The sequence below is a fragment of the Stigmatopora nigra genome, chromosome 8 (genome assembly GCF_051989575.1).
Source record: "Stigmatopora nigra isolate UIUO_SnigA chromosome 8, RoL_Snig_1.1, whole genome shotgun sequence".
NCBI classification, from domain to species: Eukaryota; Metazoa; Chordata; class Actinopteri; order Syngnathiformes; family Syngnathidae; genus Stigmatopora; species Stigmatopora nigra.
The window spans coordinates 8,083,861-8,100,180 of record NC_135515.1 but is presented as its reverse complement, the minus strand read 5'-3'; the positions used below and the strand labels follow the sequence as shown (position 1 = coordinate 8,100,180).

Sequence of the window (16,320 nt, the reverse complement as noted above, 5' to 3'; positions counted from 1 at the left end):
TAATATGAAATCATCCACCCTATCCACACTACAGCAGAACATTCAATCATTTTTGGAACTCAGTTCTTGTGAGGATGAGGATAATCAGTTCAACTGATTATCCTCATCCTCACAAGGATATCTTTTCCCAGGATTTTAACAACAATTGCAACATGTCAAGTTATGTTAAATTGTATGGAAATCCTATTTGAGTGCATAGCTTGGCTTTCTTGGTGAGTCCTTTTTTTTCTAGTGAGTGGGGGTAAGTGGGAGGGCTGATGATGCTCCGGCTGCTGTCACACATGCTGCACAGCAACAATAATATTTGGAGAGTTAGAAGTGGCTGCGGTCTGCAGCACCAACCGAGATGCATGAACAATGAACTCTCTCTTTATGCGCACACTTCAAGCTGACAGAGGTCATTACTAGCAGTGCATGCTTGGAGAGGGTTGGGGTATGACCACAGTAGACGGATCGGGCAAATAATGGATAAGGACCAAGCTTAGTTCTTTTTAATTCTCTCTTCTTTTTTTTTTTTCTTTTTTAAGAGAGTGCATTGTGCGCAATTAAGCCTGTCAGTCAATTGCTTGAAAAAGCAACTCAGGGGACTCCATAAGGCTGCTTTGCAAGAAATAGGATCAGCTATGGCTATAAGTATGATTCCCCCTTTGAACATTTGTTTTCAAATGCTTATTTGCGTCACATTGGCACATAGCAAAGATGTTGACTTCAGCAGACCTTTACGAGTGGATTCCCCTGCGCACGGAGCTCGCTTACAGATGAATGAAAGACAAGTTATTTTTAGGATAGATGCGTTCAAACAGGAATTTTACCTCCACCTCCAGCCGGATTCTAATTTTCTCGGGTCGGGTGGTGTAAACCCACTCGAGGACGACGCATCAACACCTGCAAACCTCAGGAAATGCTTCTATTCCGGTAATGTCAACTCACAGCCGGATTCGTTTGCAGCGTTAAGCTTGTGCAAGGGTCTCAACGGGGGGTTTTATGAGAACGGCACGGAGTATTTCATCAGCCTCGCAAGAGGTGAGGACGGAGAGGACGAAGCTGGGGACTTGTCATCCAAGAGGCACGTCATCCAACGCCGGAGAAACTCTGTGTCTCTGGCCGACAGGTGTGGAGTGAAACCTGGCTCCAACTTCAACACGTCCCTGGAAAAATACAAGAATATGAGTGAAGCGGAGTTTGGAGGCTTGACTGGAACTGTGTTGGAAAGCATGGGAAGGGCCAAAAGATTTACAAGCATCCCTAGGTTTGTGGAGGTGTTGGTGGTGGCAGATCCATCCATGGAGTCCTTTCATGGAGATGATTTGAAACATTACCTGTTGACACTCATGTCAGTGGCAGCCAAGCTTTACAAGCATCCCAGCATCTTAAACTCCATCAACCTAGTGGTTGTGGGATTTGTGGCGTTACAAGAAGATGACAAAGGCCCAAAGGTTTCCAGTAATGCTGCCCTAACTTTGCGTAATTTTTGCTCCTGGCAGAAGAAATTGAATAAACATAGTGACAGTGATCCAGGGTACTGGGACACGGCTATTCTCTTCACCAGGCAGGTAAGAGTGAACACATCGTGTGCAATTGTATACCATAAAATGGGCTCAAGTTTATCTTCGTAAAATAGTACGATATTAGTTTTATGTTTCACAAAAAGTCAATTTGCCATAATGTGGCACCTTTAATCTGGTGTTACTTGAAAAGTAAGTGCATTTTTTTAGAAAAAAATGAGGTCTATCCATTTATTATTAAGATTATAGTTGCAGTACAGTGACTCATGTTACAGACATTTATTGGAGTTAACTAATGGTGCAATCTTTTTGGGTCGCCGTCATCTGTGCAGACCTCAAAAACAAAATTTTTGACAGTGTTTATAAAGTGAGCAAAACCATCTCGAAGATGGGTTGACCAAAATTGCTAAGAAGCAGAAATAAAGATACAGAGAATCAAGGTCGGGGTGTTTAAGCATGCAAATATAGTCGATTTCTTAGACCTGTGTTGATTTTTCGAAGTGATCACTCGCATGTAAACACTGTTCATTATATGAGTAAGATTCATATCCTTTCTTCAAACTAGTCTTTTTACAATAATCTGTTGCCAAACAGGATCTTTGTGGATCCTCGACTTGTGACACCCTGGGGATGGCTGATGTAGGGACCATGTGCGACCCCAAGAGGAGCTGCTCTGTCATTGAAGATGATGGCCTGCCATCAGCATTCACAACAGCCCACGAACTCGGTAAGGAGACATGATATAATGAGATATTGTGCACTTCAGATCTGTTTTCCAAAGTTACTGTTTAGAAGTCGACGTCGATTTGCCCTGACCATGGCTTGAGTTTCCATCGTGACAATGTAGAACGATTGGCAATAACCATGTCACCGTCGCTATTCACTCAGTGGAAGGGATTCCCTATTCATTTTTGCACTTAATTTGAAAAAAAGAGAGCAATTAAAATAGTCCACATTAGTTATTGGTGGCCATTTGTTTAAGAACCTTGTCTAGTCGAAAAAGTAGTTAATAATGCTAAAGGACCCTTGCATATGTATTCTATTATAGTGTTTTCAAATATATGTAATGTAATAAGTCGTAAAAAAAAACATTCTCTAACATGTTTGTTTCTAAATTAATCACATTGAAACTTGAGGTTGTTTTTTTTTTTTTTAAAGTTCTTCATGTTATCAAGGGAAAGAAATAGTTTCCTTGGGAACTGAATTCCCCTGCCAAGGCTGGTCAAACACATGGATGCATGCCATGCTTTATATTCCCATGCATAGCTGCATTCCTGCTTGATATGACATCATGTTAAATCAATCCAATTTTAATCTGCCGTTGTCCGTATTCAACAAATAATACATGTCTGGCAAAGCCTTTAAAAAATGTTTTGATTAGAGTCAGTGTTTATTTTAGAAAACGTAAGTCGACATTGTGTGCATAATATTCAAATTATCTCATATTCAATAAGCGAACATAGAATTGCTATTAGTAACATGCAATTTCTCTCTCTCTCTCATTTCTATTTTCCTTCCCACGCTATCCTCTTAGGTCACGTCTTCAACATGCCCCATGACAATGTGAAGGCATGTGAGGAGGTCTTTGGGAAACTACATGACAACCACATGATGTCCCCGACTCTAATACAGATTGACAGGAGTCGACCTTGGTCTGTCTGCAGTGCAGCCATCATTACAGAATTTCTGGATCGTGGTCATGGTTAGTGAACACTTCCAATGTATGTCTCTTCACTCAGAAGAATGAAGAAATTTTTCCTGGTGCAATTTTCTCCACTAGCTTTCATTTAATTGCTCAAAAGCAGATATTAGGAAGATTGGATTTATTCGATTCAGTCTGCTAAAATGAAACATTTTAGTTTTCAAAATGTTTTCTGCTAAACGGAAGTGCGGCTGCCTCTTAGTGTAGACGTTCACTCGCCTGACTTCAGTGCAGGCAGGCGCGGGCTTGATTCCGGCTGGTGGCGGTATGATTGGGAGTGTGGATGGTCATTTGTCTCTCTGTGTGCACTATGACTGACTGGCCACCAGTCTAGGGTGTCGTCAGCCTTTCGCCCGAGGACAGTTGGTTTAGGTGCCAGCATCCCCGAAAGCCTTTCAAGGATTGGCGGTATGGAAGATGAATGAATGAATAAGTGCCTTTACTCATGAAAGAACAAGATATATTTGTCAGATAACACACCTGAGACATTCCTCTAACTTTTCCCACCTGCTTGAATACCAAAAAAAGTCTTAGTATGTCATTCACCTAATTTATCACTTCTTCTTCACTCTTTGCCCACCACTATTTGTCATTCATGCACGCGTATTCTGTCGTACTTCTATTAAACTGCATTCCTCTGCTTTCCATGAACACATTTTGGATTTTCTGAATGTTTTTCCACCTGTTCTGTCTTCTCCCTGCAAATCACAATGTCAGCAAAACTATTGAAACTATTGTTACTGCTGTCACACTCAGAGCAACATCTTTATTTATTAGTCATTTGTCTTTTCCTATGGAGTTCCTTGCACGAGGTTTGTTAAAGTGTAAACTCTTGTAGCTGAAACTAAGTGGATTCTGTGTAAATGTGACGATAAAACATTGTGATTTATGACTTCCTTTTTACCGTGCTCGATAGCTACACGTATCATTGCAAGCTGTCACCAAGTTTAGCGTGACGTTAATCATTTGGAATCCTGATTAATACTGTATTAGTAATGTTCAAATCAATTTCTGATTACAAAAATGCAGTTTATTTCTTTTGTTATATTTTGCACATTTGGTGTGTGTGATGTAGGAGACTGTTTGCTGGATCAGCCCCAAAGGCAGCTGTCTCTCCCAGATAATATGCCCGGCTCAAGTTACACTCTTCATAGTCAGTGTGAATTGGCTTTTGGGGACGGCTCCAAGCCTTGCCCTTACATGCAGCCTTGCTCAAAACTGTGGTGCACGGGAAAGGCTCGTGGACAGCTGGTCTGTCAAACCAGACACTTTCCCTGGGCAGATGGCACCAGTTGTGGCACTGGCAGAGTGTGTTATCAAGGGGTCTGCACTCAAAAGAATACTGTCATAAAAATCAAGGTGAGACAGGTTAAAAATGAAAATATAAAAGGAATTTCCTTCCTGGAGTCGTGTCACCTACTTTTTCTGTTCATCCCAGGTGGATGGTAGATGGGGAAGGTGGGGCGTATTTGGAGATTGTTCCAGAACTTGTGGTGGAGGTGTCCAGTTGGCCAAGAGAGAATGTAACAACCCCGTTCCTGAAAACGGTGGCAAATATTGCTACGGCCTTCGAGTCAAGTATCGTTCCTGCAACCTCAACCCTTGTTTTGAAACAGGTACATTCAAACCTTCTGCACAGGATCTAGAATCCTATCAAACAATGTTTTCATTGTAATTTTACATCTTAGGCAAGAGTTTCCGTGAGGAACAGTGTGAGGTGTTCAATGGCATGAATATGAACACAAACAGATTGGGCTCATCTGTGGTGTGGGTTCCAAAATATTCTGGCATCGCCGCGAAGGATAGATGCAAGCTTATCTGTCGTGCCAGCGGGACTGGTTACTTCTTTGTCCTTTCCCCAAAAGTATGTACTGTAAAACTTTTAATAATTATTTATTTAAAATGTATTTTATTATATTCTGTGGTGATGGGGCAATTGTTTTACGAGGTATTGGTGCTGCAGATATTTAAAAAATATGAAATATCTATACGTCTTTTCATTTTGAGATATATTAAATATTCTCACTTTTCAGGTGGTGGATGGGACGCCCTGTTCGCCGGACTCCACTGATTTGTGTGTTCAAGGAAAATGTGTCAAAGCAGGTTGCGATGGGAAACTTAACTCCAAAAAAAAATTTGACAAATGTAACGTGTGCGGCGGAGTCAACCACGGTTGCAAGAAGGTTTCCGGAATGTTCACAAAGCCCATGTATGTAGTATGTGTGTGATTTGTCAGCATGTTTGAAAAAGTATGTCTAAACAATGGGGACGGGAAAAGCAATAGCATTACCTTAAAAGATGACTAGCTGCCTAAACATTATTGTTCCAGTATTCCCGTATTGGTTGAATTGGGTGATTGGTTGTACTCTCAGAAAAACAAACTTCACTTTCACAAGGTTAACTTGTCTAGAAGAGGGGCTATTTGAAGGTAAAATGCCCTAAGTCTGAAGAGAGTGAGTAAAAAGGGAAAGAGAAAGTCATACATTTTTTGTGGAGGTAGTATTGCATTACTAAACAATAGAATTACACAAGTTTTAAAGCTTTTTAGCTTTGAAATGATAGTACTTCCATGAACAACTTGGTGTGGGTAGTTGTACAATAAATTGGCTTCAATAGACAAGATAGTGTTGTAGATTGTATTGTATTTATTTTTAATTGGCTTTTAATATAATGTTACCATGCGCAAGCTCCCTAGAAAGCCAACTATGTGTATACAAATGTCTAAAACCTATAAAATATAATCAATAACATCAACTCCTCTGAAATAATTCTTGTTTTATGCTCTCTTACAGTCATGGCTATAACTTTGTGGTGACGCTGCCTGTTGGCGCATCAAATGTCGACATCCGTCAGCGGGGCTACCGAGGAATCGTCAGCGACGAGAACTACCTAGCAGTAAAGGACAGAAATGGAAAGTACCTGCTGAATGGCAACTATGTGGTGTCGGCTGCAGAACGAGACCTCATAGTGAAGGGCAGCATGTTGCGCTACAGTGGCACGGCAACAGCTGTAGAAATTCTTCAGTCCACTAGAGCGCTGAAAGAGGCACTGACGGTGGAGGTGCTCTCAGTAGGGAAGCTGACGCCTCCCAGGGTGCGCTATTCTTACTACCTTTCAAAAGAAAGTAAGGAGGAAAAGACCCAGCGAAAAGAAGAGAGGAGTAGGTCACAAAATAGCATCTTATTGAACAGCAACAAAGTAGAAGCCAAAAAGAAGGCGATAAGCAAGCAACCAGCAAATCGATGGATGACCGGAAGCTGGGATGCATGCTCAGTGACTTGTGGCAGGGGACTCCAAAAGCGTTTGGTGCAGTGTCAGAAGCTAGATGGAAATCCTGCCTATGATTGTGACACTTCTGAGAGGCCTCTTTCTCTGAGATATTGCGGAGATCCCTGTACCATGTGGGATGTTGGAGCCTGGTCTCAATGTTCTAAGTCCTGTGGCAGGGGTTACAAACGCCGGTCAGTGCGTTGCATAACTGAAAATGGTCATGTTCTGCCCAGAGAGCAGTGCTCCGGAAGAAGAAAGCCTCAGGAACTGGACATCTGTTATCTGAGGTTATGTTAAGGTTGATCCAAAGGGCATTTGCAAATCCCACGTTATTATGGGAGTAAGTTGTTGGGTTTTGTTGGCTGAAAAATACTCAAGTACAGCGTTACTGCAGCCGACAGTGTTGGACAAATGAAACAAAGTCTTTGGTGACAGAGGGGATCATCCTCAGACCTCTTGTTTACATGAGAGAAATGTGTTTGGCTCTCCTCAACAGTCTAACCAGCTGAGGCAAGTTGGACTTTATGTGAGTCTAACTCGTCTACAGAACATGTGAAATATGCCACTACATTCAAGAGGGTTGCCTGGCATAGAAGGGAAGGGTTTTAAGGACAAAAGAAAAGAAAAATTTCCCGGTAAAGCAATAAAATTCAGAGCATTAGGAGAGCTTGCTTGAACCTGCTATTTGAAACAAATGAGTTTACCTGTGAAAAGACTTACCCCCTTCATTTTAGAGAAGATGCAGGTAGAAAAATGTGAGTCACATGTAAGGGAAATATTTTACTGAAATGTGTAAATGTTTTTGTCTCGTTTCTATTGGCTGCTGAATAATTACGGCAGGCCAGAGTAATAATGTTGGGCGACAGCAAAGTCTATTCTTCAGGCCACTTGTAAGTTGTAAGCATCATACTAATTGCCACTTTCTGATATTGGGTCTGGGTTTCTTTTAATGTTTAAAATTGGATTTAAAACAGAACTGTACACTTTGTGATGAGATGGCAGTCTTAAAATGCATAAAATGCAAAGCTGAGTTCATGCATGTATCTGAGGGGAATATGAACCAAAAACAACACTCAATCCCCTTAAGATATGCTATTTTGCATTCCATGTTATCATGTTGCTTGTTTTTAAAGGATTGTTTACTTTTAGCTGAGGAAACATTGGTGTTCATGTCATGGGATCTTTTAAATTCCTCACTGTATCTTCATGATTCCTTTCAACTGGGCAGGGATTCTTTTTACCATTGAAGGTTAAAAGTGACCATTTTTACCTTGACTGTTGTCTCTTTTGTCTTAGAGAAATAGCATCTAAATGATGGAAATTTAAATTTAGTTTCTTTTCACCCCATGTATTGAAGATATTTCTTTGTTTTTGTATTGTATACTATGTATACATGTATCTCGATGTATAAAACCATGAATATGTATATATACATATGAGAATGAAAGGCATTCTGTGAATAGTGTTTGTTTATTATTTCTTTTTTACATTCATTCATTCACTTATTGAGCCGCTTATCCTCAGATTGTGTTAGCCCATGAAAGCCCATGTCAGTATGTTTCCAGTCAGTCACATCCAATTAAGTTGAAAAGTAATCTAGTGGGGGAAAAGGTATGCAATAAATCTGAAGACAGAAGATTAAGGTACCACCTTGATTTATTGGACTACGGCCACTTTTGGTTGATTTCACAGATATCGGTTTCTGCATGTCCACATTTGGCTTTGGTTGGTGTTTTCCATTTAGAAAATAAAAAAAATAAAGGATTAAAAAGATCAAATGAAGAAACAACTACAAAAAATGATGTGTTTATTTTTGTACATTTATTTCATCATAGTAAGATACTTCAAACATATACTGGTTCAGCTGGCCACCGATTCAGGGTGTCCCCTCTCCCTCGCTCGGAGTCAGCTGAGATATGCTCCAGCACCACCACCCCTCCCCCCACCCCCCATGACCCTAATGAGGATAAAGCAGAACATTAGATGAGATGAGAAACATATACTGGTCAAAAATAACACTCATTCACTCAATGAAACCAGTTAAAAAGATTGTATATATACATACTTATAAGGACCTTTATACTATGTGTTTCACATCTCTTTTGCTCTCCTCAATTAGAAAAATACTGACGAAATTGGGGTTTTCCAGGTACAGTGTACTCAGATTTGGGTTACCATGGGAACCCAACAAAATAAGGGTCAGCCTCTGCTTAAGTTTCAGCAATCATCTCTGCTGTAATGAAAAGCAGCATGTCGCAATACCGTGACTCTTTACAGTCCTTGAAAATCTTGGCAGTTCGTTTTCTGTTATTCATGCCGAATGCTATAGTGAGTAACATAAAATTATGTTGCACAAATGGGCATCAGTTTCTTGTAAAATGCAGAGTTTATAGCAGTGCTTTAGGATAAACACAGATGTTTTGCTGAAGATACAATGAGCGGTTGGTTTTAGTAATAATAATTTTTGCAATTCCTACATGGATGTCCACCTTCCGTCATTTTCAGTTGCTTGTACCCACAGCATTCGGTTAACTCAGTTGGTATGTATTCTTCCACTGCATTGTAGGTATTCATTTTTAGCCAATATTCATAATATCATTGGGTGCTCTCCATGTAAATATTTAACATTGCACCAGAATATAACACCACTTATATAAATTATGTTGTCGCTTAATAGGTACTGTAGATTTAGAGGACTAGACATTTCATAGACTAACAGTTTTGAGTGATAGACAATATACATTTGTGGTAGAAGACATCACTAAATGTGCATTATATTCACTGTAAATCTAAAAGTCTGTCAAGAATAAAACAGCTCTTTCCACATTACTTAAAGGGTTGAGGTCATGATGATTCCGTGAGCATCAATGACTGACAGGGGTCCAAGAAATAATATTTTCATTAGGCAGCACTGACATGGAGGCCAAAGTGTTTTTTTTCTTCTCCCACAGCGCCTTAAATCCCTGACTAACAATATATACAGGGGAATTCCTCTCAACTATAGTATGCCACAAAAAATGGCGACACCCATTAAATTCAATCAGATCTTCAGATATGACATCACTGTAGAAATACTAAAACGTTGCTATAATAGAAAGCTGACATTGCATCGCTTGAAAACGTTCTGTGACCTCAAAATAACACAACGCACAGCCTTTATTACTTAAACTGCATTAAAAAAAACGTAATTGGAATCCAGCACTAAGAGAAAATCATACTGAATTTTGTGCGAGCAAGTCTTTGCTCAATATGGACAATCCTGAAGTCTAAGGAGATTTCACTCAGAGTGAACTTTGGTAATATGTGATGGAATCTTGTTTTTTACAATGGGGAAAATTCTAGTTTTACATTTTTTTGTGTAAGTAACAAGTCCAAGAGACTGCACGTACACATGTGGAGACTGCACGTACGCATGTGGAGACTGCACGTACGCATGTGAGGTGTCTAAAAGTAACCCCCTAACACCACCTCACTCTTCCACATTCTGCAATACATCACTGTCAACGTGAATGAAGACTGTTTCCAAATAGTTTTGTTTGACAGGCCTCATGTGACCGTACAAACCATTCATTCTTACAAGTCAAAGAGCTAGATTAGATACATTCTCGCAATATTACTCAGCAATCAGTTGTAGCTTGACAGGCACCTTTTCAATTAGCAGCTGGAGTATGTGGTTCCAAATTAAAATACTTGCACGTACTGCACGTAAAGGTGATGATCATTGAGGTCAATGGGAGCTATTTGCCCTCTCTTTATTTTTAGTTATTATGCACTGTGTTTTTGTTTTGCCCACAAGAACTACATTTTTACACTTTTTTCATAGTTTAACTCAACTGCTATCTTTAATTTTAAATCTGAAATCTAGAGTTCAGTTCTGAGCTCCAGGTGTTTTCATGTTCTCCCCGTTACTGCGTGGGTTTTTCCCGATACTCTGGTTTCTTCCATCACAATACAAACATGCATGGTAAACTGATTGTCACCATTCTACTCTCAAAGTGACAAAACAGACCAAAAGCGGATGTCATTGCAACAATGCAACGTCATTTGAGATTTTGTCTGGTTGTAAGAGAACTATTTTTCTAATCATCAATATTGTAGAGTTAGGTTAAGTGGGGATAATCCAAAATACAAGTCAGAAACTCATTGAACTGTCAGGACTGTTTTTGGACAAATGTTCATCAAACAGGCCTCTGCACATTGAAGGAATCCCACTCCAATAAACTCCTCTCACAGACGGTTCGGCCCTTTGCCATCTGGCAATATGTATTGGACCAAGGACCAACATCACTGGAACGAGCAACAGTAACAAACCTCTAGGCTCTTCTACACTTGACTAAGGTAAACCATTCATAAACAAATCAAGAAGACTTTGTTGCTGTGCAAAAGTAATTTAATATTATTCTTTTTCAATCTTGCGTTGCTCTGTATTTAAATGTCAAAGGTTAAGTGAAGTTATTGTTCCAATACGTGTGAATGTATACTAGTGTGTGTAGTGTATGTTAGGTAATAAATCTATTTCTTGAAAGAAAAGGTTGAAACCCCAGTAAATGAATAGAGTATAACAACTCATTTAGCGGTTTTGTGTTTAACAAAAAAAATTGTTGTCCAAATAACTTGAAGCAGCGACAAACCACGAAAGCATTACAAAGTAGTTCTAGTGTTGAATTTATTTCAAAATGTAACTCATTGAGCAACACAGTTTATGCTATTAAAAACACATGTTGATAAAGCATTAGTGGCGCAGAGAAGGATGGTAATCTGGATATGCGTTCTCATGACAAACATGGAGGAGTTTGGCTTGAAAATATAAGTATTTTTACATGACTATGGCGATGTGAAAAAAGAGGTTTCTCGTGTATAGCTATAGAATGTCAAATACAGTATACTGAATGCTTGAAAAAATGTTGATAGTTAGCATATGAGTTGACTAAACACAAAAGATATTTTATTGAGATTAAATAATAAAATGCGGAGAGATCGAAAAGATAATTGACGGTTCGGTATTCAATATTCAGATTGATAAAATAGTTTCATTTGTGCTTTTCAACTTACAAGGTATTGAAAATTACTAAATAATTCATTTAAACAATTTCTAAATGATAAAGATAATGTTCTGAGTGGGACTATTATGAGTTGAACTTTTGTACATTTTTTGTCTCAAACATTAACTTATTTTTATAGCCATCCGGAAAGCTTGGCTATAGCCTCTTTCCAGACCCTTTGCCTAGATAATCGTAAAAACAATAAATAACTTTGTCCCAGATACATTCATGATTAGAGAAGAGGACTATTATTTTTATTTGACAATTATGAGATAAGACTCTTTCAAATTTTAAGATTTAAACTTTAAAATTATGCTAAATTTTAACATTTATTATCCAAACCATGAGATAATCAACAGGGCAGGCAATTTGTCATATATACTTTTTGGAAAGTCCGATGACTTCTTCTGCGTAAACACTTTTCTGCGCCAAAAAGTCCCTTTGAATGGAGCATCCTGTGCATGCTCCATGCGCAAAGAATCTTGGTCTTATACAGTTTATGACTTAACTCCAAATTAAATTCAAAGAAGGGTCGGACAATTATTTTTATTGATGAATAAACTTCACATTGTTAAACAGGATGAACACATTTTACTGCAGCTTTTAAATCTTTTGCAATTAACATACACCTGTGAGTTCCTTCAAATAAACAGCTAAGTCCTTATCCAGCCAGACACAGCATGCATCCATGGTTTTCTGTAATATATCGAGTTTAGTTTATAGTGACTATACTGTACAATTGTATATATATACTCTTGTAGTATTTGTAAATTAGAGACATCACCTGGTTAAGATTACTGACAGATTTGAACATTTATGTACAAATAATGGGCGACTCATGTCTGGTCTGACATGCTGGGCTAGTAAACTGCAGGAGGGAGCTTAGCAAATAGACCTTTACAACTACCACCTGCCTCTTAAGGGCCAGAGGTAAGACTATACAACAAGTCATTAACTTGAAAAGAGAGTGCATACTTTGGGCGAGTTTTGAGTGCATCAAAATCTTGTTGGAATAAAAGACAGAAATCTAGATTTAGATAATCTAATTTGTGAGTAAATACATGTCCAAGTAGAAAACATTCCTTTGCCAAGTTCTACCATGATGTCAGATACTATTGATGAGTTTTCCAAATATATTAATAAACTTCGTAGACCTGACAATTCAAATGATTATAAAACTGATTCCATTGGCAGGTCTTTGAATAAATTTGAATTTAATGCTAAGAACTAACTTTTGAGAAAGCAAAGCCGTTTTGAATAAAACAAAAAATGTCTGACTTCAATTTCTAGCTGTCCATCAAATGTAAGGCAGCTCACAACTTGCTAAATTACTCGACTAGTGACAATGAAGCGAATCCTGGAACAAATGCTTTCAGACATGTAGAGGCCCATTTGTCATGGGGGGCTTCAGGAAACTCTAAACATGAGATAAAATCTTGAAAGAAAATAACCTCAGAGAATGTATGGGATTGTTCTTGCGTACTCTGCAGTGCTGTTTCAGACTCACCAATTGCTTTTCTGTCAGTACATTTTAATTATTTTTTTTATTTTGGAATGTTCATGCTCAAAAGAGACCATACTACAAAATGTATATAAAACAAGGATATGGATTTGATCTTTTTACTTTATCTGATTTGAAATAGAAGAAAATGTCTCTGATTTGTACACCAAAAATGTCATGCAACCAAAACCTGCAAAAAAAATCTCAAGAGGGGTTTAGTCAAGCTGTGGGCGTCTTCAGTGAAGTGGTTCATTTACATGCCAGTGAATGAACTGTTTTTGATTATTCTGAATAAAGTAATGGGTCTGCAAAAGATGCTTGACTGAGTCCCAATTACTAGTACTATGTGCTTCAAATCACTTCAATTATACGTTTTCTTCTGTAATGTCGCCTAGTAAGGAGATACTATATCATAGTAGCCAAAATCTGCAGATCTGAAAATGGCACATATGTGCCTAATCTCTTGTTTCTGTTTGTCACCAGCTTCATTAAAATGAATGATTGAATTGCCAATGGTTGCATGGGTCGGTTATTTTTTCCCAGAATACATGAATAGTTATTTTTCTTTGTTTTGGGTATGTGTGTTTTCATTCTTGTGTTTTGAAAATGTACACGCAGATGATATATTCCTGGTTTACGTTATTTTTCTATGACGTATCAAAATGTGTTGGCAGTGTACTTCTGGCTCAGTGCTACCATGGAAAGCGGCAATTTGGATAGTATTTTAGGATTGTCCAATCCAGCATGTGATGTATGCTTTATTTCTGTCACAAATTAAATTCTAAGTTTTCTACTTATTGCTTTGCATGTATAAAGAACCCAAAGCGGATTTGTGGGCTTAACACCAACCACAGAAGTACACCAGGCCAATTTGGCTGTTACAGTATGTTCCGTCAAATTTAATGACATCACTGTTTTGTCAGTTTTTAATGTGTATGTGTGTGTAATGAGTACAAGTTCCATGGTGCTCCTTGGTGCGTGGTCAGCTGTTGGCTTGCTCGGGGTGCATGATTGATGGTTTGCAGAGCGATTGGGAGCGGTTTCCACAGCTGCAGTTCATAGTGCCTCAGTGCTGCCAAGGCAGGCATTTTTGCTCCATAAAAGGCAGAAATGAAGTAGTATGCTTCTGTAATGTCATGCATTATAGTGCCTATACCTTACACTAACTGTGCTCAATATAGAAAATGCACGAATGGACAACCAAATAAAATAAGCCTGTTGGCCTCATAGTTCTGGGGTCAAGGTTTTGATCCCAGGTGTGTCCTCACTGTGGGGATTTTGTGGGGATTTTCTCTGGTCATTCTGGTTTCCTCCCACATTCCTTATTCATGCAGGTTAGGCAGGTTGAACACTCTAAATTTTCCCTAAGTATGAGTGTGAAAGGTTGTGTATCTCCTTGTGCCATGGGATTGGCTCGCAAACGGTTCCAAGTGTCCCTGTCTGTAGCCCAGGGTTGGGGAATTTAGGGCTCAGAAGCCACATGCGGCTTTTATGATTTGAACCATTCCTTTGGGCCTGAACAATGTCTAGTTAGTATCACGACATCCCAATGTGCCCATCGCAATACTGACACTTTTTTGGAACATGCACATCTGACTCATTTAACAATCATTAGGTTCTCATCAGGATCCTAAACGAGCTGTCACTGCTGCATGTTAAGTCTTTCCTTCGATGTTGAACAGATGAAGATACTTGCCGCTCTATGATTTATTTTGGCGCCCTTTGTTGGTAACGAAACGTGTCTCCGCTATCCTCCGACTGAAGTCGGTGCCAATTGAACACCCAAAGCTCCCATCCCCTCCTTCCCCTATCCTCCTGGGAGGTTGGCTCCTTGAACAAGGTAGATCACGGGAGGACTAAAACTACGTCATCTGCCACCCATTAAAAGTCAGCATGTTCCCCAGAACTGTCAAAAGTATTGAACAGTGTTTGTGATTTAAAGAGAAAATAAAACTCAGCTCAAAGATTTAGTAAGTTACCATGTGAGGTTGTTTGAAATCCGGCTTAAAAGCTGAATAGCTGGAAACAGAATATCATGGATATCCAATAACTGTCAATCCAAATCAAGCTCCATGGATACCTAAAGACATTACATAAAGTATGATTTATGAATAAAAATCTCAGTTGTATTGTATCCAATGGTTTTTGTGTTGAAGATGGGTGTATATATATATATATATATATATATATATATATATATATATATATATATATACTTTTTTTTTTTTTTTTTTTTTTTGCCGAGTTAGTTGGTCTTTTCCAAGAAGTTCCTCGTAATTCTGTATTCTAATCCTGCCAGCTCAGTGAGTCAATGGAACAGTTATTACATAAGTATGGCTTAGAAAGTCAACCATCTATATGAAATAACTTTAGTAAATCAGATTAGGATTTCATATCCAGCATGTGGAGGTTCTAATGTATCCTTATCATTTTTATGAGCAAAGCCTTAACTTTGAGCACTTCAGACCACACTGAATAAATCATCCCTCTGATGTTATATAAAACATTTCTCTGCAATGCACGTACTTGAAGATATCAATGTTACTTTTAATCCCTAGATTTGTGTGCATAAGTAGCATACAGGCATTATTGTTAATTCCAAATCAGTAGATCATAATTCATAAGTTTTGAGCCCTTCAGTTCTTATAACAAAGAATTTCCATACAAGTCAACGGGTAAATAAAATGTGGCAAATCAGGAAAGGACGAGATTACCACAACTCACTTCGAAATAATTAAGTTGTAAATTAATGAATGGGATATGAATATGCAATGGAATATTTTTGTCAGTCCCCACAGTCAATGTTGGCAATTAGGGCCAGTTTAATGTTTTTAATCACATATGCATTAAACATAACTTGGTCTAACACATCACAACAGCTATTTGAATTCAAAATCCTTTAGGCATGACACGCACATCTTGTAACATTTTGAACAATTAATACAATGTTTCTTTTAGTCCACGTCAAGCTCATTGGAGTCTAGCGCTTGCTTAGCATGCAAGAGACTGACCAGATGACAAGATGATTGTGTGCTCACCCCTTAGACCACCGTGACTCATGAATTTAAAAACATTCATCATCATTATCACGTTCTACAATATTTCTGTAAGTTCTAAATAGTGGCAACGTTTTTGAATATTTTTCCTAAAAAGTCAATGCTTTTTTCCCTTGTTTTTTTTTCCACAAAAATGCAAATACACAACATATGTGCAAGGTTGCCATAAGACAACAATAGAAGAAAAAAAATTTTGGTTTGTTAAACATTTGCCTGGAAAAAGTTCTGCAGTCTATTTCCAATG

At 38.5% G+C, this 16,320-nt stretch overlaps 1 protein-coding gene across 1 annotated transcript; it reads left to right on the top strand.

Annotated features, from left to right (window-relative positions):
- The first annotated feature begins 323 nt into the window (after positions 1-323).
- adamts15b (ADAM metallopeptidase with thrombospondin type 1 motif, 15b) lies at positions 324-7,928 on the top strand. Its single transcript, XM_077723151.1, has 8 exons — positions 324-1,553; positions 2,100-2,232; positions 3,040-3,207; positions 4,283-4,566; positions 4,646-4,823; positions 4,896-5,071; positions 5,241-5,416; positions 6,000-7,928. Exons 1-8 carry the CDS (start codon positions 624-626, stop codon positions 6,772-6,774), a joined length of 2,820 nt encoding a protein of 939 aa, XP_077579277.1. The 5' UTR covers positions 324-623; the 3' UTR covers positions 6,775-7,928.
- The last annotated feature ends 8,392 nt before the right edge of the window (positions 7,929-16,320 follow it).